Consider the following 24,935-nt stretch of genomic DNA (forward strand, 5'->3'; position numbering starts at 1 on the left):
GAGTTGAAGTCCACAAGTCTTCAAGCTGTCAAGTTTTAAGACCCCTGGACTAGACAGCCACTTATCTGAGAATGGTATAGGTTCTCCAGGGGGCTGGACTAGAAGATCTCGAAGGTTTCCCCCTTATCCTACCCTACCCAAGGCTGAATCTCTCCTTGATCAGTTTCCATCTTCATTTGGAGGACACCAGCTTGGGAATTTAAAGCCTTAGGTTTCCTGCCGGTTGTCCCAGCAATTTGTGCCAGATCAGAAGGAACAACGTGTCTGATTTTCGGAGATGAAAGGTGGTGGGGCGAGGGAATGAAAAAGACCTCCCCCCCCAGCCCTATATGTATTTGCGAAGCGCCGTTATGACCACGTGAGGAAAGAAAACAAGCCGGCACAGCGGGCGGAGGCGCCATGAGCTCCGGAAAGCGGCCTGGCGGGACTTAAAGAGACGGGCGAAACTCCGGCAGCTTCCGCGATTGGCTGAGCGAAGCGTCTCTCAATTCCCCGCCGTCCCTCCCCCCCCTCCCCGGCGGGTGGGGGGGAATGTCTGCCTTATAAGCGCGTTCCGGAGGCCGGTTGGCCAGACCGGAGCTGAGCGAGGGGAGTTTGATGTGTGGATGCGAGTCAAGGGCGCGGCCGCACGCTGCGACCCGAGTTTCTCCCGGGTTGGAGTAGCGCGCCTGCCGCAAGCCGTTTTCGTGGAGCGCCGGTGGGAAGGCTCGGGGCTCCCCGCCTGGACCCGAGGCGCCCCACGCCCCGCCCCGCGGGCGCGCAGCATCTCCACCGGGTGCGGGTGCTGGGGGGCGCTCCAAAGCACCGGCACGCTCCTTCCCTTCCTCCCTCGCCGCTTAAGCCTTCATGCCCGGCTGCGGCATTGCGCCTCCTGCCGTCCCAGCCCTGAGGTCGCCTAGAGCCGAGGAGGCTGCCAAGCCGGCGAAAGTGGCGGCGGCGGCGGCGGCGGCGGCAGCTCCTGCAGCGAGCAGCCGGGACCTGGAAGTGCGCGCCGCCGCCGCCTCGTCCTCGCTGCCCGCGGCGGTGCGGGGCGCGCTGGAGCTGGCCGAAGCCCGGCGGCGGTTGCTGGAGGCGGAGGGCCGGCGGCACCTGGTCTCGGAGCTGGAAAGCCGCGTCCAGCACCTGCATCGCGTCTTCGTCGAGGCCGAGCTACGCATGGCCACCCGAGCCGAGACGCTCGGCCGGCTGGGCAGCGGCGTGGCGCAGGCCGAGCTTCACCTGACGGCGCACGGGCAGCGCCTGAAGAAGACCGCGCGGCGCTACAAAAAGGCCCGCCCGCCCGCCTTGCTGGCTTCGGCGCTGGCCCTCAGCAGCTGCGTGCCTTGGGCGGCCTGCCGGATGAGGCGAGGGGGCGGCCCGGAGCCGCCGGAATCGCCGTTCCGGAGGGGTTTGCAAGGTGCGGCGGTTCTGAGCCCGCCGAAACGGAGCGAGACGGAGCCCTTGTCCGACGCGGAGCAGCGGAAGAGCAGAGGCGCCGCTTCGTGAGCGTCCCCGAAGGGCTGCAGCCTTCTAGACCTTCGAGGTCCCTTCCAGCTCGATTCTGATTGATTGATGATTGATTGACACCTAGCGCGCAAGACCCGGGACGATCCGGACCGGGAAGGGGAAAAGGAGGCTGCGGGAAATGGGGACCGTGCGGCGGCACCTGTTCCTCCCTTCGATGCTCGTGACTCTCGCCGCATTAACCTTAACCCGTGGCCGCTCGCCTGCTCTTCTCCCGCCGACTGGCTTCTGCCCAGCCTTTTAGACTTTACTTATCTCGGGTTTGATGGACAGGAATTCAGCCACAGCTTTGACTTATGCTATGTATCAAGCCAGCATCTAGTTATTTGGGCATGGCATGTTATATGAATACCACTATTGAGTTTTGTTGACTCAGGGTTAAGTGTCTTGTGTGAATTCAGCAAACTGATGGGGTTGGAGAAATGTTTTATAACCTGCTAGCATAATATCTGAAAAAGTACAGGGACATTAGTAATTTTTCTATTTATAAATTATGGAATTAATCCTGTGTATTGGAAATTAATGCCCTGAAATGCAGAGCATATATATGCTCTGCATTTCAGGGCATTAATTTCCAATACACAGGATTAATTCCATAATTACTCTATAATATATTACTCTATATATATATATTGGGGGACCCCTTCCTGTTATTTTTCCAATATAATCCTTTTTAAATAATATTGTGGTTGAAATTCCTGTTATATCTAAATTTTCTATGGAGAGGAGATGCTTGCCAGCTGACAGGAATTCCAATGTTCATCTGCCTAGCTTGATACCTTAAATTATTTTATTTATTTTATTTTATTTCATTTTTGCAACATTCCATACTTGAGTAAACATTTTTAATGCAGAGTATTGATGATGTCCCGCAAAGCAGTAATCATTATTTTTTAAAAAAGCTAGATCAGTTCATGTTCACACAATTATCAACCTTATCTTGTAATTCTATCAACAAACTTAAAAGGAACGTATTTCCTAACATTAGTTCAGGCATAAACAAAATATGTTAGTAAATTGATTATACATACACACACACACACACACACACACCAGCTTTGCAGTTATCTAGCTGCAGCTTCTGAGATGCAGAGGTTGGAAATAGCCAGGAGAAGGTGGATTGTGCACTGACTTGGTTTGATAAGGTCACCTTCATTTCTAGTCATCAGGACAATAGTTGCCTTGCCGTGATCTTTGTATCTTAGAACATTTTTTAGTCCACCCTTCTCTGACAGCGTCAGTTCTCTGAATCCCTAATCATTATGGCCACTGGCAAAGGTTGCTTGACTCTGGGAATCCAGGGAGAAGAAATATTGATGGACATTCATAGGTTTCTGGACATACACGAGAAATTTATGTGCCTGGGCAGAATTAAGTAATTAGGATGCTTTTTTTCCCCCTTGCACTTTCAATACAAGTTTCTTGGCCTTTTGAATTCCTGCAGTGTGTTAAACTGAAACACAATATGCAGAAAATGTTGTGACCCTGATCTTTTTTTTTTAATATAAATTTTATTTGGGTTTTCACAAAAACATAATACAAATAAAACATCTTTTTTTGAGAATAGCATGATCCCAGGTTATCACTTCTTCATACAGACACAAACTCAATTTCATATTCATCTTTGTGTTCTATTCCGTATCTTATTACTATTTTAACATTTTCTCCATAATTTTTCCCCTCCCTTGGTTTTCTCAACTTTGATTTTTAATTATCTCACATCTAAATTCAGTTATATATCCTTTTCTAAGTTTCAATGTCTTTCCAATCATTATATTTATACTTTTGTCTGTCCTGTTTCCATTTCATATTATCTTTTCTCATTAAACAAATTTTCCCCTATAGTTACTAATTGGATTATGACACCTTTATATCTTTTAATTTTATCCATTCAACTCTTATTTAAGCTTCAATTTATGCCTTTAAAATTATAACGTTCAATATAATACATAACTTCCAGTCGAATTCTGCTCGGCCCAGTGACCCTGATCTCATTTAGCAGGTTATGCTGTGTACACACATACACACCCCACATTTGCACTGCTTCTTTGAAGCTGAACACCGAATAGCCCATCCTAAAAATGCTTTTGGAGAAAAGTCTCACTAAGTTTCCATTGGGTAGCTCCATCAATTTAGAACTACTTCTCCAGTCTAAGCAGCCTTAGAGCCAATTTAGTATGGTGATTAAGCCCCCCAGGCTACAAACTGGGAGACCATGAGTTCTAGTGCTCCCTTAGGCAGAGAGTCAAATGGGTGACCTTGGGCCCAGTCCCTCTCTCTCAGCCCTGGGAAAGAGAGAATGGCAAACCACTTCTTAAATCCTGCCAAGAAAACTACAGGGACTTATTTAGGCAGTTGCTAGGAATCAGCAATGATTTGTAGGCGCACACAAGCACCAACGGTTGAAATTGCATCATATACCAATTCAAAAAAAACCCAAAAGAGTTGTCTTAATGGTTGCATGTCAGGTTTTTATTAAAAGCAGAAGAATAGGACTGAGAGATGGTGAGGAAAGATGGAAGTCCTGGATAGGATTTAATTATAATTAAATGCTGTCCTGATTGAAAATTATAGATGCTAGGATGAAACCAAAAACACATTCCCTGATTAAGTTAGGTTTTCTATGAAGTGCATCTATTTCCTGAGCATATAATACTTTCTTCTCAGAAATATACAGTAGGCTTAACAGCAGATGGGTTCATCACCATAATTGATTTGGTTATTGGATTTATCTTTTTTTCCGGGGTTGATGTATATTGAATCATTTAACTGGCTGGGTTCATATAACACACTGAAAATGAGTTAAAAACCAAGCTATCTGAACTTAACATGCAATGTAAATACAGCTGCTAGATATTTAGCTGACTGTGCTAAGTATATTCTCCCAAAGCAGTCAATGTAATACTAAAATGTATACACAGAAGTAAATCCTGTAGAATTTGACATTTTGTAATCCCAGCTAAATGGGCATAGAATTGCAGCCTAAAAAAGCCTAGCCTTTTGGTCCACCAGATGGCTTGTTAACAGCTTTTATTTATAGAGTAAAAAGTAGGCTGGATAAAGAAAAGTGGGCATAGGTTCCAAATGTACTTTGAGGGAGGATTAACATCTGTTGTGATTTAGCTGCCTGCAATATTCCTGTGTCAAAAAGGTAGGACAACTTGATGTTACTTTATTATATTTCATCAGGAATGCCTTCTGTTGCCTACAATGGTATCTCTGTGGGAAAAAACTTGAAGTTACTTGAGCAGCTTTTATGCATAGCTTTAAAAAATAGAGGGGGTGGGGGAAAGGCCCCTTACAAAAATTGCTTTGTGGGAGCACAAGGGAGAGCTCCAGTTACATAAGGGGTGTCCAACCTTGGCAACTTTTAAGACCTGTGGACTTCCAACTCCCAGAATTCCTTAGCCAACCCATCCTGGCTAGGGAATTCTGGGAGTTGAAGCCCACAAGTCTTAAAATTGTCAAGGTGGACACCTATATATATATAGAGAGAGACAGCAACTTCTTGTATAATTTTAAGGCCCCATCACTTCCGATGGATAATTCCTGCAATGAATGTATGTTTTTATAGCATAGGCATCATTTGTACCTAAATAAATATATTTTTCACTGTAAATCGTGATATTGCATCAGAAGTGGGTTGGGGTGGGGGAAGGTGAAGTGCCAAGGAGAGCAAATCTTACACAGATTGATACCTTGGGAGAAGAACGTGGGTTATGAGTGAGTGGTCCTGTGGACCATATGAACATCCATGGAGCCTAAAGTACCACCTTCAACTCAAAAAGCCTTCAGCAGAAGCGTACAGGAGTTTGCATTTCATACCTTTGATCTACACATGGGAAATCCAGAGTAGCCTCATTCCAAATTGGAGTCCTTCTGAGCTAGATTCATGGAAATTGGAGGGAGGGAAAACACTTAGCACCCCCACTACAGACTATAAATTGCAGGCAAAGGCATTGTTGGGTGCTTGAAAAAACCTGCAAAATTGGTGTGTATATGGAAATAAAAACCCAATATCTTGCTTAGATGGGATGACATACACGAGTGGTAGGCAGGGATGAAAAACAATGCAACGTACAGAACAAAATACAATTTTCTCCAATTAAGATTTAGCAGCAGACTCCACGCTGACTGTCCTTTTAGAGCAGGGGGTCTTCAAACTTGACAGCTTTAAGACTTGTGGATTTCAACTCCCAGAATTTCTCCTCCAGTCATGTTAGCTCAGGAATTCTGGGAGTTGAGGTCCACGAGTCTTGAAGACCCTTGTTTTAGAGGTAAATGCAGCTGTGTGTGAACTGAGGTTGAGATCCAAAGAGGGCTGTGGAACCACAGAAAAGGATCCATTTCAGCTGCATTTTTCCCCTTGGCCTGGAAACACGAGTTTAACTGCCAGGATTTTAGACAGGTTATGAAGGGAGGTTAGGGGTCCATGCCTTGGGTATAAAAAAGTCCTTGAATCAAGTCTGGGGGTCTCCAAATAGACCTGGAAAATATATCTATCTAGTGTCTGGGAAATCGAGGAGGTAAATCCAGAAATTCAGATCAGTGCTCTGGATCAATATAAGACAGGATTCAAGGATTTTTATATGCTGGGAAAAAGGGAGATCAGCTCCATACCAGCATAGACCCACTGTCTACAGCATTTCTCAACCTTAGTAATTTTAAGATGGGTGGACTTCAACTTCCAGAATTCTGGGAGCAGAAGTCAACATATCTTAAAGATGCCAAGGTTGAGAAATATTGTTTTACAGTAATTGGCAGTCTCATATCCCACATAACAAAATAAGGGAAGGAAGTAGAGCAGGGGTAGGGAAACTTGGCTCTTCAATCACTTATGGACTTCAACTCCCAGAATTCCTGAGTGAGCCATAAAAGGTTCCCTAACCCTGGCCTACTGGTTTTTCAGTTGTGGGGGAAATCACTTTTTGACTTGAATGGGACTGTTTAATATACAAATGTAGGACATATAAAGAATATGTCTTACATTTGTATATTAAAATATGTCCTACATTTGTATATTAAACAGTGCCATTCAAGTCAAAAATTGATTTCCCCCACAACTGAAAAACCAGTAGGCCAGGGATGGGGAACCTTTTATGGCTCACTCAGGAATTCTGGGAGTTGAAGTCCATAAATAATAAAAGAGCCAAGTTGCCCTACCCCTGAAGTAGAGGAATGTTCATGAGGCACCGAGAAGTCCATCTCGATGAGAGTGGCATTAACTGGAGACAATGGAAGTATAAAACATACTACACATCCAGGGGTGGGACTCAAATTTCTTAACAACCGGTTCTGTGGGCATGGCCTAATTTGTGGGTATGGCTTCATGGTCATGTGACTGGGTGGGTGTGGCTTGCTGACTGGGCATGCTTGGTGGTCACGTGGCTGGCTGGGCATGGCTTGTATGTAAACATTGTAAATATTTATGTAAATATTTATGTATTATATATTCAGCTCTGCTCTCAGGCCATTTCTCCCCCACCTCCCAATCCGCTGAATACCAACCCTGATTGGGCCTCAGGAAACCTTCCTAGGCCAAGACAAAGCAGTACAACAGCAATTTAGATTAGCTAGAAAGCAGAAATCCGAGAGGAGGGGAGAGGCCAGCCAGTGGCACAATTTGCCGGTTCTCCGAACTGCACAGAATCGTAACAACCGGTTCTATAGAACTGGTCCAAACTGGTAGAATCCCACCCCTCTACACATCAGCTTATGGGAGATGGTCAATGTTGGTCTTCATAAAACTAGCTCCCTTCTGTAAAATACAACATTCAACATGTTCAGAACATAGAAATTTCTGGTGCCTAGGTGGCTTCTACCCACAGCAAGAATAGTAAAGATATTCAAGGATAATTTGGCGAAGTGTTGGATATGTCATCAGATACCTGGATCATATTACCATATGTGGTGGATATGTGTGGAAGCTCAAAGATATTGGACTAAAATACACACATGGCTGGAAAAATGACAAAACAGCATATAGACTTAAAAACAGAGACATTTTTATTGGGAATTTTATCTGAAGGTTACAACAGAGAATTGACATACCTGATTATTAATGTTTTAACTGCAGCTAGAATTGTATTTGCTCAAAATTGGAAAAATGAGAAAATTCCGATAGAGGAGGAGGTGATTAAGAAAATAATGGAATGTGCAGAAATTAGTAGATTAACATTAGCAGTCAAAGAGCCAAGAAGAAAAACAGTATTATAAGATATGGGATTTATTTTACCAATGGTTAGATAGAAAGATAGGAAATTGAAGAGCAATGATATGTTACAATTGATTATTTTGGAATGAATTATATAACATGAATAAAAATGAATAAGAACTGAGTTTTGCTCAAAAGGATAATGTGGATTTGAAATTAAAGTCTAATGATGATGTAATAATAATATGTCATAGAAAGTTAATTAATGCAATAAGAATGTAAACCTAAGAGGAAAAGACTATAGATATTGTGCACAAGAAATATGTACCAACCGACACTCTGTATAATTGAAAGTAGGTTTAATTTGTTGTTTTATGTTTATGTTTGTTTATGTTTGTTGTTAAAAATAAAAAAAAACTTTTTGAAAAAAAAAAGGAAGAAATTTCTGGTGCCTTCAACTCAGACCGAACCAATCTACTGCAAGAGGCTTTGATGATGGTGGTGAGATTCAAAGTTGCCAGATAAGAATGTAGAATGCAAAGGAAGTGGGCGGCTCTGCATAGGTTTATGACATATACAGCTCCAGTTAGTGCGTGGTTTAATGAGTAACTGGAGGGAATCCATGGATACACTAAATAAAGGTAATTCTTCATAGACTTGATCCGTTGAGGTGTGTTGGTGGGTGACAGAAAGGAAGCGATTAGGTCACAGATCTGGTACTGATGCTTCCAAAGGTTCTTATGCTTCTTTTTCTTTTCCCGTGGCAAGATAGTACTGGGAAGGAAGTGCCATCCCTTAATGACACCAAGATTATAGGCATGAGGCTGGAGAATAGTAGCAAGGCCCAGACAAGCATTTTGGAAAAGGGCATGATCCAAGTGGTGGAAGGAAGCCTGATCCACCTTCGGATCTATGGCACAGGCATCCACAAATCCAGCTGGAGGAGGATTCGGTTCGTGGAGATGACTTCCTTGACTACTTTTATGAGGAACTTCTCAATCTGCCCTCAAAGAACAAGCGATTTATTGATACAACCGTACAGCGATGATGTGCAAAATACTTCTGCCATACTCTCTGTGAAGGTCCAAATCCTGCGGAAGAATACCCACTTCAAGGACTACATGATGTGCCTTGAGGACCGTCATGGGAAATCACGCCGGTTGCTCAAGGATAGTCATTTGCTCCTCCGAGTGATAGAGGACAAAGCTTTGCACCTACCGCGCTGGCTTCAAATTACCGTGGTAATTACCCTCCTGATGCTCTCGGGGATGTTTAGTGGTCTCACCCTAGGCCTAATAGCCCTTGACCCAATGGGATTGCGCATTGTGAAAAATTGTGGCACGCCTAAGGAGAGGGAATATGCCACTAAGATTGAACCCCTCCGAAGGAAGGGGAATTATTTGCTCTGTTCTTTGCTGATTGGTAACGTTTTAGTCAATTCTTCTCTCACCATATTGTTGGACACAGTTATTGGGGAAAACATTTGGTCTATTGTGCTCTCTACTATTTCCATCGTCCTCTTTGGGGAGATCCTTCCACAAGCCATCTGCTCCCGCCATGGTTTGGCAGTAGGTGCCAACACTGTCTTGATCACCAGGTTCGTTATGCTAGTCACATTCCCAGTCGCTTACCCTATCAGTAAGATCTTGGACTACCTCCTTGGGAAAGAAATGGGCACTGTATACAACCGAGAGAAACTGATGGAGATGCTTCGATTGACTCAGCCTTATAACGACTTGTTGAAAGAAGAGCTGAATATCATTGAAGGAGCCCTGGAGTTGAGGACTAAGACAGTGGAAAATGTCATGACCCCATTAAAAGACTGCTTCCTTCTCAGCAGCGATGCCATTCTGGACTTTGACACAATGACTGAAATCCTACAGAGTGGCTACACCCGGATCCCAATCTACACGAAGGAAAAGACGAACATTGTTGACATGCTGTATGTCAAAGATCTTGCATTTGTCGATCCAGATGATCGCACCCCGCTCAAGACAATCACCAAGTTTTACAATCACCCAATCCACTATGTTTGCAACACCACCAGGCTAGATTCTGTGCTCGAAGAATTCAAAAAAGGTAATGACAGAGTGGATTTCATGCCGGCTTTGGGATGGTTTATAAAATAGAACAATTAAGGGATGCTTAGGACAGGCAAAAGTGGTTGTCCTACTTTTTAAAAAAAAAGCAGTAACAATTTTTTTTGTAAAATGTATATTTGCAGTAGAATTTCTCTATCACTTTTAATACTATAATTATTGAACAGGACTAGAGACAGATGTCTAAAACAGGCCACTCAAACTGGCAGCCCATGGGCCAGATGTGTCACATGTAGGCCACACCCACCCCAGCTCCACAAACCCCAAAATCACCACAATAACTCATGATACATCCCGTGATGTGATCGAGTTTGACGCCCGTGGTCTAAAATATTGATCCAAAGTGCCTTCTATGTTCAAGATGGAAGCAAGAGTTTGTATAAACTGTAGTAAGACAATATGTAAGGCAATAAGCATCCCTGCTCTGAACCAGAAGGGTAAAGATAAAGGCTTCCTTTGTCCAGTTGTGTCTGACTCCAGGGCATGATATTCATCTCAGTTTCTTAGCCGAGGGAACCAGCATTGTCCGAAAATGTTTCTGTGGTCATGTGGTCAGCATGACTATATGCTGAGGTGCACAGAACACAGTAACCTTCTTGTTGAAGTGGTACCTGTTTATCTACTCGCATTTGAATGCTTTTGAACTGCTCGGTAGGTAGGAGCTGGGGCAAATAATGGGTGCTCCTCCTGTTGTGCAGTGCCCGGGTCTTCAACCCAGGCTGTCAGTTTTCCACCTGACCAGCTCAGCGTCTTTAACCACTGAGCTTTTATGCCCCCTATCTCTGAACCAAGAGGACATGAAATAGGTTCATCAGACATAACCTTTACTAGATTTTACAAAGCCGAATTCTATTTTTAAAGGACTATTTTGATGTGGCTCTGATCACAACAAAATAACTTAATCTGTCCCACAGGTAAGTCTCACCTGGCCATTGTCCAAATGATGCATGATCTTAACCAGGAACCAGAAGTGGTAGGCTTAGTAACCTTGGAGGATGTCATTGAAGAAATCATCAAGTCTGAAATTGTGGATGAATCAGATATTTACGGTTAGTTTTATTCTTAATTAGTTGTAGAAAATGGTTGTAATCACATATGTGAGGGAGACAACAACAGGCAGAATCTCACTCTATATGGTCACACATTTTGTGGGACTTTAAAGATGAGTGTGTTTATTATTGCAAAAAGATTCTGGTAATCATCATAATAAACATATTAGTCTTTGAAGATCCTACAACATCCTTTTTGTTTCTGATGCTAATGGTTTCTCTTCTGCAAATGGTTTTGATAGAAACCCTGTATAATTATATACCTGAGCCTCACTTTTGAAGGGTGAGGAGTTTTAGAAAAGTTGAAACTTACCCCAGATTCAGCTTCTTTAAATGAAGCTCCTCAGGAACATAGTTTCTTGATGTAATATAGGCAGTCTCTGTGTCACTTCAGAAGGCATAATGAAGAAAAAATATGCAAAATTAAGCAAACTGAAGGGAAGAGAACTACCAGGAGCAAACAATCAGAACACAGAAGCTTTATTACTAGTCACCTATGTTACAAGAATCTCGCAAGACTAACTGCATTCCCTTGGGAATGGTCAGGTAAAACTTCAAGGATTCTGTGGGAGGTCAGGCTTCTGATGCTTTCTGTACCACAAGGATTCTAAACTAGACCCCCTCTTAACACCTCCCTCCAATTTAGCTGGAACTGCTTGAAACTGATGCAAAGGGGTGGAAAATACATGGGTTTCTCCTCCTATCCCCATAAAGTTTTATCATCTGGAAATAACTGTCATTCCTTTCCATATGCTCCTGGGTTAGCATCAGGACACTCTATATAAACCATATTTGTGACTGTGGAATACAGTTCCCTGTATTTCCTATTTTATTGCATTTATATCCCACTTTTTCTTCTAGATTCTTGTTTGAACTACATCCCTACATCTTTTATATCTTCTCACTTTTTATAATTTTTAAATATTTTTTTCCTCTACAGCTTTTCAACCACCCTCCCACCTTATGTTGGTCTATGACTGTAACAAAGATATGACTTGATGGGATTTGAAGCTGGTGGGGTAGGCTGAGTCGCACACAGTTGAGTGGAGATTTGAATCCGGTTCTCTCCACTTCAACTCCATCTCCTAGACAACATCCACCCTGGTGGTGCTCAGTGAAACAGAGCGAGTGGCTAGCATGGGTGTCCTGCATGAATGCGTAAGTGACCTTTTCTTTGCTTTTCACTTTTGCAGTTGACAATCGATCTAAAAGAAAAGTCACTGGGCTCAGGAAGTGGGATTTTTCTGCTTTCAGGGATTATGAAGCTGAAGCAAAGATCTCCAAGCAGCTACTCTTGGCTGCCCATCGCTTCCTCTCCACAGGTAGGACACCAGGCACAAGCCCAAAGCTGACGCACACAACCCAATCGAATCCAATCCTCTATTTGCTTAATACGACTTCAGCAACAGAGTGGACAATGTTTGGAATACTCTGCCTGACTCTGTGGTTTCTTCCCCAAACCCCCAAAACTTTAACCTTAGACTGTCTACTATTGACCTTAGAGGTCTGTAGGGGGCATGCATAAGTGTACCAACGTGTCTACTGTCCCTGTCCTATTGTGTTTTTTTTGTATAAGTATCTATTTCATGTATTCAAAACTATATTTATTCTTATACCTGTATCATGTAAGCAATTGACAAATCAAATAAATACAAATACAAAATACAAACCCAAATGGACAGAATCTTGCTGAACTAAAGTTATAACCTTCTTCCCTACTTGATGTATCCTCAGAACTTCTAGGGCATTTTACGGCCCCCAGGCCACATCCGGTCCTTTGAATGTCCTTGCCCGGTCTGTGTGAGGTCAATCAGACATTAGAAATCAAAAATAAATCAGTGTATGCCATGCACGCAATGCAACTCCACGGCTTTTACTTTGAAGGTGACTGTAATTTTTTCCCCGTTCAATTTCTGCATGCATGTGTGCCTATGCACCTTGACAGTAAAGGGTTGGTCCTGTTGGTTTGGTCCTCCATAACAATTCCAGTTTCCCATGTGACCTCCTTGGGAAGATTAATTGCCCACTTCTGTTCAAGACAGGAGTGGGATTCTACTGGTTCAAACTGGTTCTATAGAACTGGTTGTTATGATTCTGCGCAGTTTGGAGAACTGGCAAATCGTGCCCCTGGCTGGCCCCGCCCATCTCCTCCCCACCCAGTCAGTCCTTATTGCGCATGCCCACCATCACTGACTGCGTTCTTCCCCAACCAGTCACTCCTTAAGGTATTTCTTCCCCCCCTCCCGATGATCGGCTGTTCTGACGATCGGCTGTTCTGACGATCGGCTATTCTGACGATCCACTGTTCCGATGATCAACTGTGCCAGGATCCCCCTCGCTGTCTTACTGATTCACCCAGGAGGCTTCCCTGAGGCCCAGGAGGCAAAAAGGGGCATGGGGTGAAACGGGGGGAGCTCCCCCACTGTGCTCTGTTTTTTGCCTTCCTGGCTCCAGGAAAGCCTTCTGGGAGCAAAAATGCCCCCACAGGAGGTTTTCCTGAGGCCCAGGTGGCAAAAAAGGGAGGGGGTTGCAAAAAACCCCCACAAGAAGTCACACCCACCCAGTCACGCCCACCTAGCCATGCCCACAGAACCAGTTATTAAATAAATTGAATCCCACCCTTGATTCTAGGGTGTGGTTACCCTGAATCTCTTCCCCCACCTGCCATCCAGCTCAGGACAGGGAAGTCTCTTAATCTGGACCTCTCTCTGTGGCGCTACCCCCACTGCTTCTCCAGGTGTCCATTCCATTACACAGGAGTTCTCTGGCAACAGCAACTCAACAGCAACTCATCCCTCATCAATTGGCCCTGCTTGGCAACAGCATAAATGGAACAGAGGCAATGCTTGGCACTGAACAGGTAGCCCTGAACTTATAACCGTTTGTTGTTGTTTTTTTTAAACAACTTTTATTCAGTTTTTCACTTTAAAAACAAAAATCTCTTTTTAGTGGACAACATATTTCCGGGTCATCACCTTTACATGCAAATATGACAGCAATTATACATTCATATATGCATACTTAATTCTATTATTACCTTTTCCATTCCAAATTTTCAGTAAGGAGAGAAACAAACACATTAATTCTAGCCTCTTCCATTAATCTCAATCGAAACATCTTTTTGTTTCATTTTAATTATTTCAAATATAATCCTTTAATATTTATTTTAAAAATAAAGATAAGCAATATGTGTTTGCATAATAATAATAACAACAACAACAACAATAATAAAGTTACCAATGTCTCTCCTTGCTTTTAATAGTCTATATTAATTTATTAATTTAGCTGGTTCTTTAGTTTGTCATATTCCCTTTCCATTACACATTCTTTTTATGAATTCTAGATTAATACAAATTTTAACACTAAAAAACAAAAACAAACAAGTTTAGGTTTCCCCCCTTTTACTGTTTTGAGTGTGACCCCTCAATGATTAAAATATACCTTTATTCCCTCATCTTGATTCCCAATAAACCATTATTTTTAAGAAGTTACAATAATAATCATTACATCTTTTCAATTGGATTCCGCAGCATATTTTCCCCCCTTGATTTTTAATAAGGGTTATCAGTATCTATATTACCCTATTTTCTAAATATTTTTAATTGCAGAAATATTCTTATTACTCCTTGCCACCCTGCAGAATCCCCTTTTTAATCCATCAACCATTATCTCTGAAAAAACAATTTCTTTTCAACGTTTTACTATTTCTTTATTTCATGCACCTGTTTCTTACTGCTTCTCCTCCCCCTCTTTTCCCCATATCTTTTCTCATTCCAGTTTATATCCCTCTCTTTCTTAATATTTTCCTTTCCCCTTTTCTGCTGGGTCTTTCTGCCTTTCCTGCCTTCACAGGTATTCCCTCTTTTGATTGCCTTCTTAAGTCTCAACTTTTTAACCTTCCTTCTTTCCCCACTTCTTTGTGTTAATTGTCTATTTAAAATGTCTTCTCCTTGAGTCGACTCCTCCTCCTCTGAAGCTCTTTCTTCTTGTTCTTCAATCGCCATTTCCATTTTTTCTAACACAGAGCAAAGTGATTCACCTCTTTCCTGTAGTAATTATCTCATATTTTTAAGTTCCATTTTTAATTCCCAAAGAGATATCATCATTACACACTCTTATATTTTATGACTGTTAAAGTCCACAAAAAACCCCACTTTTACTTTCCTTCTTTCTTCTTTCAATTTTCTAAAGTTCTCAGTTATTCCAGCCCAGGGTCTATACCAAAAACATCAATCAATCCCACAGTCAGTCTTTCCTTGCTTTTTTCTTTATTCTGGTTCTGCTTTTACTTTCTAAGATTCTTACTTTGTTTCAATATTTCTATAATGTTATATCCACACAAGTTCATTCAGAAACAGGATGCTTTCCCTTTTGTTTGAGCTCAAGTTTTTGTCAAAAGGTGACACTCTCCATTATACAAAGTCTTCACCTTTTCCCCCTATTTTTTTATTTAGGGTTTTTTGAACCTCAATATTCCAGCACAGTCCAGTCTCCAATTTGTAAACTTTATTATTATTATTTTTTGACAATCTTAAACCCAGCTTTATTTTATGCCTGTTTGTTCCCAAAATATTTTAGTCCAATTTAGTTAAATCTTTAGTTCCAGCTTCTTCCTTTCCCGGTTCGAAGCCCCGCTTAGCTGTCAAAAATATTTTCTTTTTTTTTCTCTGTCCCTTTGTAATGTCGCCGCTCATTTTTCTTTTCTTAAAAATTCCATGTTACCTTAATCCCGGGGTACTTTTGTTTAGTTGTATTGCCCAGTTGTCCCGGTTCAGATGTTATCCACAACTTTCTTCCCTCCTGCACAAATCTTAATCCAGCTGAGTCGTCCTCTTCAGGGTGGCCATTTTAAACCACCACTGCAGTCGTCTTCAGGGGGAAAAAAAACCAAGCCCGGGGGGGGGAGATGCGGCTCCCCTCAACCTGGCTTGCGGCTTCCCCTTACTCCGCTGCCCCTCCAAGGCAGCTTCAGCCCCTAATCATAATAATTGGGGCTCTCCAACGAAAGAGCACGGACCATAGCCGCAGAGAGTCGCGATCTACCGTCCGTCAGTGAGGAGGCTCCGCCTCCTTCCCAACTTACAACCATTTGTTAAGCAACCATCCTGAGTCACAAAGGCTCTGAAAAAAGTGGCTGGTGACCAGTTCTTGGACAACTGTCATAGCATCTCCACGGACACATGATCAAAATTTGGACTCTTGGTATTTATGATGACTGCTCACCCCAGGGCCATGTGATTATCATTTGCCATCTTCTCAGGGGCTTCTGACAAACGAAGCAAATAGGGGAAGCTGGGTTTGTTGAATGATCATGTGATTCTGGTAATAATGGCAGTGATTCACCTAACCCCCTCTCCTCCCCCCCACCCGGGCAAACAAGGTGGTAAAATAGTCTATGACTCTGTTAAGAACCATCTTCCTTAGCGTAAAGAATTCCGATCCCAATGGTGCTCGTAAATTGAGGACAACCTCTATCTGAGTTGGCAGAGGAAGACTTTATTATTTCAGCAGCTGAAATAAAGTGTTCAACTTCAACACTGGAGCCTTTTAAAGAAGAGACTGCCATCGATAGCCATCGATCAGAAATAGTATAGGTCTCCTGCGAGAGCAGGGGGTTGGAATAGATGACCTCCAAGGTCCTTTCCAACTCTGTTACTTACTGTGTGTTACAGCTTTGGAGGAATATTTATGCCCTGAGACTTTAGTTCTTGGGAACACTCACGCCTATGGCCTTTCCCCTATCCTGCAGAGATCCTGCAATTTGGCCCCAGCCTCATCTCTGAAAAATACCTGTTGCGCCTGCTGAAGCACCGGGATGTCATTTGTGAGCTGAAATTTGACGACAACTTCAAGGACTCCCCCCACCATTACTTGTACACACGGAATAAGATGGCAGATTACTTCATCCTCATCTTGCAGGTACCATGCAGTCTTCTCTTCTCCCTTCAGCCTCATGAATAGGCCTTTTCCACTAATACAACTGGGCAGTGGTGGGAATCACTTTTTTTATTACTGGTTCTGTGGCCGTGGCATGGATTGGTGGCCGTGGGCTTGGTGGGCATGGGCTTGGTGGGCATGGCAGGGGAAGGATACTGTAAAATCTCCATTTTTTCCCCACTCCTGGGGGAAGGTTACTGTATAATCCCGTTCCCTCCAGTGGTGGGATTCAATTTTTTTTACAACTGGTTCTGTGGGCGTGGCAGGGGAAGGAAATCTCCAGTCAGAGGTGGGATTTGCCAGTTCTCTGAATTACTCAAAATTTCCGCTACCAGTTCTTCAGAACTGGTCAGAACCTGCTGAATGAGTGGCACAGGGTGGCACAGGAGCCCCACTTCCATATTCCACGTAAAGTGCTATTGTCATCCCAGGTGCAGCCCAGTTCAATTCTTCACCGCCAGGATGGTTTCCCGACTATAACCTTCTCTCTATTCCAGGGGAAGGTAGAGGTAGAAGCGTGTAAAGAAAACATGAAGTTTGAGAATGGACCCTTCTCCTACTACGGGTTCATGGCTCTTGGGCCATCTATCTCAGCAGGTAATTTGCCGCTCTGCATTCTCTGCTCACCTGTGTGCTTTGCCTAATGCAGTTGTGTCCAACCTTGGCAACTTTAAGGCTTGTGGACTCACAATCTTCCGTTTTTCTAGCTTGGTGCCTTAACCACAAGACCAAAGTAGCTTTTCTTTCACTAGACCAAATTCTCTCTCTCTCTCTCTCTCCCTCCCTCCCTCCCTCCCTCTCTCTTTCCCTCTCCACCCCTCCCTCCCTCTCCCTCCCTCTATCTTTCCCTCTCCATCCTTCTCTCCTTCCCTCCCTCCCTCTCTTTCCTTCTCCACCCCACTTTTCCCCCCTCCCTCTCCACACACCTTCTCTCTTCCCTCTAGCTCATTCTAGTTTTCTATTATTTCTCCTTTCCCTGTCCTATTTTACTAAGCAACCATCGTAGCGTAGAGGTAATCCTCAACAGCTGCTGTACAAAGTTACAACAGGCCTTGAAAAAGGTGACCTACAACCGGTCCTCACACTTATGACTATCACAGTTTCCCCACAGTCATAAGACCACAAACTAAGATGCTTGGCAACTGGCACGTATTTATAATGGTTGTAGCATCCCAGAGTCTTTGATTACCGCTGGCTTCCGACAAGCAAAGTCAACATGGGAACTCACATTCACTTAACCGCTGCATGATTCACTTAACAACTGTGGACAAAAGTTGTAAACTGGGGCATGGCTCACTTAACGACTGCCTTGCTTAACAAACTGAAATTCTGCTTCCAGTTGTGGTCATAAGTTGAGGACCATCTATACTGTATGGGCTTTCTCTGTTTCTGGGCCCAAGGCAGAGCAAACCTAACATTTATGGGGTGGGGGAGGGGGTGATAGAAACTACAGCTGTTTGTTTGTTTGTTTTTAACAAAAAAACCCACAATTCTATAGCAAGGGTCTTCATCAACTCCGTGGATTCCTGAGCTAACATGACTGGAGGAGGAACTCTGGGAGTTGAAATCCACAAGTCTTAAAGCTGTCAAGTTTGAAGACCCCTATTCTTATAGCATGAGATTTGAAGCTTCATCCAAGTTATAAGGTTTAATTGCTGTCCTTGGCCTAAGATTCTACCAGCATCGTATCATATCTTTGATGTGATTTAAGATTCTTTGCTGATTAATCAAGGACACTGGTAAGTCTAATGCTATCTGGCGCCCTCTGGTGGTTTGAATTGTAGCATCATTTACATATTAATTCTCTACCTTTAAAAAGTTTAGTATTTTTAGTATTTATTTGATTTGTCAATCGCTTACAAGATACAGGATTATTTAAAGAATAAATATAGAATAAAGAATAAATATAGTTTTGAATATATGAGATAGATACATATAAGAAAAATAACAAAAATAGGACAGGGACGGTAGCCACGATTGGTGCACTTATGCACGCCCCCTACAGGCCTCTTAGGAAGGGGGTGAGGTCAATAGTAGACAGTCTAAGGTTAAAGTTTTTGGGGTTTGGGGAAGAAACCACAGAGTCAGGTAGAGTATTCCAAACATTGACCACTCTGTTGCTGAAGTCGTATTTTCTGCAGTCAAATTTGGTGAGGTTTACCTTGAGTTTGTATCTATTGTGTGCTCTTGTATTGTTATGATTGAAGCTGAAGTATTCATTTGCAGGTAGGACATTGCAATGTATGATTTTATATACTATATTTAGATCGGACCGGAGGCGGCATAGTTGTAGGTTTTCTAGGTCTAGAATTTCGAATCTGGTGTCATAAGGTATTCTGCAACGAGTAGAGGAGTAGAGAACTCTTCTTGCGAAATATTTCTGGACTTTCTCAACTGTGTTAATATCAAATACATAATGTGGGTTTCAGACTGATGAGCTGTATTTGAGTATTGGTCTAGCAAATGTTTGGTATGCTCTAGTTAGTAGTGTGATATTACCAGAGAAAAAGCTACGTAAGATTAGATTAACAACTCTTAATGCCTTTTTGGATATGTAGTTACAGTGGGCTCTAGCACTTAGATCATTAGAGATGAGTACTCCAAGGTCCTTGACAGAGTTTGGATCCTCAAAAAGGTCTTGACTATTTAGCTTGTATTTTATTTTCTGATTTTTTCTGCCAATATGTAAGACAGAGCATAGGCAGTGTTGAGTTTGAAATATTTTTATTACTGATTCGATGGGCGTGGCTTGGTGGGGCACGCTTTGTGTGTGTGCACACACTTTGCGCATGCACCCCCCCAAATGCACTTTGACTCAGAGGCGTTTTGAGTCACCTCTTGCAATCTTGCGCTCTTCCTGACGCTTCAGCAGCTGCCCACGGCAATGTGCTGTGCCACACAAAGCAGCTGCACTTCAAAAGCAGGGGATAAAGGTGAATATGGGAGCCCATGCAGGCGGGTAGGCCCAACGGCAGAGCATGGGAGAGAACCGGTTCAGTCTCCGCTGCTCATTGCCGCTACCAGCTCGGCAGCACCAGGCCAAACCGGTAGAATGCCATCACTATGCTCAGAGTATAACAATCACAGTCTTCTAGTCCAACCAGCTGCCCAAGACAGGAGATCTTATTTCATCTCAGACAAATGGTCCAATTTTTTTCTGGAAAAGAGCTAGGCAAAGGCTGCATTTTCACAACCTTCTTATGCTAGTGATTGAATTAACTCATGTTTGCACAATGCATTGACTTGTTGGAAGAAAAACCCACCTGGTTCATTTCCAAGCTGGGAGAAAGACACTGGAAACAACATGGAGGCTGGAGGCTGATTGGAAAGAAAGGTTTATTGGTGAACAGAAACACCAGGGTTTGTGGTTCTGGTACAGCTGATAAAATGGAGTTGAAAGTGGGTAGAATTTTATACCTTCTGGATTCCTACGGGGGTCATGTAAGGGTCATGGCTGACTCTATAGGCAAAAGAAGAAATGTACATCCTAGGTGTTTGTCTGGGCTAATTTTGTCAACTTTTTATTTGTTGCTTATCTGAGGTTCTGTCTTGACCCAGTCTTTCTGAATGGATGACCAAATCTGCATTTCTAAAAGCTGGCCTGCTCAGTTTCTGCTTGGGGCAGTGAAACTGGGGTTGGTGTCTGCCTCCCTTAAGATTTTTTTCCCATTTCTCCTTTAGGAGAGATATTTTATCCTGCCTTTTTAAATATTTCCCAAAATATTTCATTCTTCTAGAAGAAGCGGGCGGGCTTCCTACAGTATCATCATCAAAAGGTGCAAGTTGGAGTTATACAGCCTGCTAAACCTTTCCAAAATTAACCAGATGAAAACAAGTTAGTATCTTGTCAATTGGAACCAATTAGCATGGTTGCCTATCTTGCAAAAGCAGCTGTGAGCTTAAAACTCAATCTGTTGTGCAAACTGAGTTTTAACAACCAAAGTAAAAACCAAAGTGTTGCATGTTTTACTTTGTCTTCTTCATGAAAGCCACCTTGAAGAATAGAATAGAATAGATTTCTTTATTGGCCAAGTGTGATTGGACACAAGTAATTTGTCTTGGTGCAAATGCTCTCAGTGTATATAAAAGAAAAGATACAACCATCAAGAGTCAAGAATCATAAGGTACAACACTTAATGATAGTCATAGGGTACAATAAGCAATTGAATGATACTAGGAAACAGTCAATACAAAAATCGTAACGATACAAGCCAAAAAGTTACAGTCATACAGTCGCAGGTGGGAGTGGATGGGTGATAAGGAGTGATGAGAAGATTAATAGTAATAGTAGTGCAGACTTTGTAAATAGTTGGACAGTGTTGAGGGAATTATTTCTTTAGCAGAGTGGTGGCGTTTGGGAAAAAACTGTGCTTGTGTCTAGTTGTTCTGATGTGCAGTGCTCTATAGCATCGTTTTTAGGGAAGGAGTTGAAACAGTTTATGTAAGCGATTGACAAATCAAATAAATAAATAAATGGGGTGAGGGGTCTGTAAATACTTTCACAGCCCTCTTTTTGACTCGTGCAGTATACAGGTTCTTGATTGAAGGCAGGTTGGTAGTAGTTGTTTTTTCTGCAGTCCTAATCATTCTCTGAAGTCTTGAAAGATAGCTAAGGGGAAAAGGGGGAACTTGTGGTAGCTAGAAAATCTGGCTGCCCCTGTATTTGCTCAAAGAGGCTGTAATTTAGTTAATTATTACATTTATTTACTGCCCATCTCATTTCAAAGCGACTCTCTCTGGCTCTGGGTGATTCAAGAGCTAGAGAAGCTCTTCCTGAAACTCTGAGGAGCCCAACTAGTCAACGGCTGCATTTCCCCACCCTGCTCAGTCCCAAAAGGGTTGGCCTGCTTCTGCTGTGTGAATCCAGTCATTATAGTTTATAAACCTAATTAAAGGGACCATGGCATCTTCAAAGAAGGAAGCTTAAATAAACCATGCTTTAGTACATAGTAAATGCCCCAGTTGAAAAGGCTTAGAGTCATGCCCCTGTCGGAATCTGATTCTGAGGGGGAGGCTGAGCAGCTGATAGGGAGCGGGAGTGTGGCTCTGTTGGCTGTGGAAGAAACTGGGGAAGGGCAAAGTCCGGCTGGGCAGAGCAGGGGAGAGGTAGGGCAAGGCAAAGGGAATTCAGAGGAAGATCCAGGCCCACCCCTTCTTCATCCTAGGGCACACAGGGAGGAACGGAGAAGGGAGCAATGTGAGTTGCGTGGCTTACGGGGGAGGAAAGGGCCTGATTCCCTTCATTAGCTGCAGCTGGGAACACAGTGTTTAAAAAGGGAGTTTGTGCACAGCAACTTGTTGGAAACAAATTTTGTATTATCTTGTTTTATCGAGGCTTATCTGGGTTCCTGGTGTCTTCCCAATTGTGTGTGTTTTGTTGGCCTTTGAAGTCTGCAATTCTTTATCCTGCCCTGTCCAGTTAATTGCTGCAATGTGGTTTGTGTGGATTTTTATTTACAGTTTGTATGTACTTTTTTTCGGACTGAATTTCCTCCACTTAAAGACTGTTCTTGGGAGAGTTTTTTCTCCAGCCGAAAGTAACTAACTGGACACTGGTGGAAAAGTTGGAGGTATTAAAGGGACTTTTCTTACTTATGTGACTGTGTTGCCTTTGTGCCACACCCCGGGTCATCACACTAAGTCTGGAGTGATGGATAGGTGCAGTGGTGGGATTCAGCCAGTTCGCACCGCTTCGGGAGAACCGGTTGTTAACTTTCTGAACAGTTTGGTGAACTGGTTGTTGGAAGAAATCATTAAGGCAGAGAACGAGTTGTTAAGTTATTTGAACCCCACCACTGGATAGGAGAATACAACGACGAACAAGTTGGAGAGAGGATTGAAGCAGAGGATACAATTCTTGTCTCCTTGTCTACATTGCCTAGGGATTGAGGCCAGCTCTGCAGCTCGTTTGAGCAGCATCAGCTGGAAGAGCTATGAACATATGAGTTCTGCCTTCGTTAGCAGCATCAGCACCAACCAGGTTCTCCCCAGCACCAGCCTGCAATATATGGCTGACTTCACTGTCCGAGCCCTCAGTGACCTGCTGTATATCAAGGTAAGCCAGTTGTGTGAGACTCAGAAATCTGTCCTAAGCTGTAAATAACCCAGTAATTGTAGATCAGATTAAGAGAACCCACAATCTTGTAGACATTGCTCAACGATGCCAACAGAAACATCTGGAGAACCAATGGTTACTCACTTCTATCAACGATTGCCTTCTATCCAACTCTAAGGAACATAATTAACATTCAATTGATTTACTAGTTCCCTCCCTTCTTTAGGGACAGGCAAAATATTATAGTGGCAGATTTGTATGAAGGCTGAATCTCCAGTTCTAGCATATTTCTACAAGAAAACTTTCCTCAACCCGATGCCCTCCCTCTGTGCACAAGTTCCATAACTTTAGAGATCTGGCACAGTTCTCTATTTGTCCAGCTTGGTTTGGCAGCTTTGCTGTCCGGTCCACCTTTCCAGCCTATATGTGGCTCAGTGGTTACACTCATATCACGTGAAGCATGTTATTTATTTAGTTTGGGCTTCATCTGATGTCTGACTCCAGCTAAATCTTTATTCTACAAACCATGGCTACACTAATCATGGCTTTGCATGCTAAGCCAACTCAGTCAATCTCCTTGGTTTCTGTTTGGTCCATTTGCCTCAGAGCTTCTTCTCAACTAGAGAAAAAGCTTAGATCGCCACTTTCTGATCCTCTCTGGTTTCATGTCTGGCTGGTTCCTCCACAAAGTAGCTGGGAGAAACCTCTGGAGCACCATCTCTCAAATTATCCCATGCCTTTGATTGGCCGGTGGCAAGTTCCTGAATAGTTGCTTTCTCTTCCTAATCCAGATCACACAGGAGCAATACCAGAACTGTTTAATGGCTTCCTTAATAGACAGCAACTGTGGAGAAGCAACTACGAAGACACCTGACCTCTTGAACCCTCTCCCAGACAACTCTCCATCCAAAAATACATCTGAATCAGAATGAAAACATCATTGAAACAAATCACAAGGACCTGATTCTAGAAAGCCTTCTGCTTGAACTCCAACATTTGCCTTCCAGTTGCTATCTGAGGTCCTTTATGTCACAAGATAATCCATTGATCATCTTCAGGATGACAAACTCCACATTTGAGAAGTGAGGAAGCTCTTGTCTACTTACCTTTTTTTTTCTTCAAAAATGCACTCTACATCTTTCTTCATTTTTGGTTGGTTTAGGGACTGCCACTAATGCAAGTTGTTGTTTTCTATATATCAATGGGTGAGGAAAAAGATTTTCATTGATCCTATGGGTAAAGGATCATTGATCCTCAAAAGGGAAAAGGTGAGAACTCTCGCCTCACATGTTTGCAATGAGATTTGCTTACTCGCACTTCTTTCTGAATTAACAAAACAAAGCAGTCTTATTAATAAAACAAACACAAGCATTTGTTGAGCCTTAGGAATTTTTGCCTAAACTCTGTTGAAATGAATACAACTTGGCAACCGTTCCTTCATTGCAGAAGATTATATTTGTATAGGCTTGATTCTGCTTAAAAGGAATACTTTAGAAAGTTTCAGAATGCAATTCTGCAGCAAAAACATGTTTATTTCTACGAGACAGAGAATGTTTAGGGGATTATACCTGGAGAAGTGGATGACATCTCCTGTTTCAAAAAGCTACCTATTTAACAAGTGGATTGTAATTATTTTTGTCTGCTTTTCTGTCTGTACTTTTTCTTCTCATAAATCAGCTCACTATTTATTTGAGTTTGCTACAGGCCACTTTGATAGAAATGTGTGATTTTTCTGTTTAAATGTGGAATTTCCTGACATATGAAATTATGCTACTTGCTCATGTGTAAAATGGGGTTTCTACTTTTGAGTTGATAATAAAATGCACATTTTTTTATCCTTTGGACGTGTTCTGTCAGGATTTTATATCCCCAAAAGGACGTTCAGAGTATGTTTTTAAAAAAATCAAGATGATATGATGTCTAAAAATGGGCAGAGATTCAATTGTTCTTTTATTGGTGCCATCTTCATTTTTTGACCATACTTGAGGATATCTATGTTTTAGTAACATTAAGGGTCACACTCATGTGATGATGCCCCATGTAATTATCTATTCTTTTAGCTACTCCACAATATTTGAATAATATTATTTGAAAATAGATGACAAAGCAAGCTCTCACACACCAAGAAAAGCCAGTCA

The 24,935-nt window shown here is 42.6% G+C and overlaps 2 protein-coding genes across 3 annotated transcripts; both read left to right on the plus strand.

Moving 5' to 3' along the window:
• The first annotated feature begins 563 nt into the window (after positions 1 to 563).
• On the plus strand, positions 564 to 2,047 carry TRNP1 (TMF1 regulated nuclear protein 1). The gene has a single exon (XM_087939686.1). The coding sequence runs from the start codon at positions 847 to 849 to the stop codon at positions 1,483 to 1,485; it is 639 nt and encodes a 212-aa protein (XP_087795812.1). The 5' UTR covers positions 564 to 846; the 3' UTR covers positions 1,486 to 2,047.
• Positions 2,048 to 8,351: 6,304 nt separating this feature from the next.
• LOC113437714 (metal transporter CNNM4-like) lies at positions 8,352 to 24,632 on the plus strand. 2 transcript variants are annotated; one of them, XM_087939687.1, is made up of 7 exons: positions 8,352 to 9,736; positions 10,671 to 10,805; positions 11,999 to 12,127; positions 16,555 to 16,724; positions 17,240 to 17,339; positions 22,625 to 22,797; positions 23,589 to 24,632. In XM_087939687.1, exons 1-7 carry the CDS (start codon positions 8,380 to 8,382, stop codon positions 23,727 to 23,729), a joined length of 2,205 nt encoding a protein of 734 aa, XP_087795813.1. In that variant the 5' UTR covers positions 8,352 to 8,379; the 3' UTR covers positions 23,730 to 24,632. The 2 variants fall into 2 exon arrangements, with proteins under 2 accessions (XP_087795813.1, XP_087795814.1); XM_087939688.1 differs by lacking the exon at positions 22,625 to 22,797.
• Positions 24,633 to 24,935: the final 303 nt, after the last annotated feature.

The sequence above is a fragment of the Pseudonaja textilis genome, chromosome 10 (assembly GCF_049901715.1).
Source record: "Pseudonaja textilis isolate UNSWEBS1 chromosome 10, rPseTex1.2, whole genome shotgun sequence".
Lineage (NCBI taxonomy): Eukaryota > Metazoa > Chordata > Lepidosauria > Squamata > Elapidae > Pseudonaja > Pseudonaja textilis.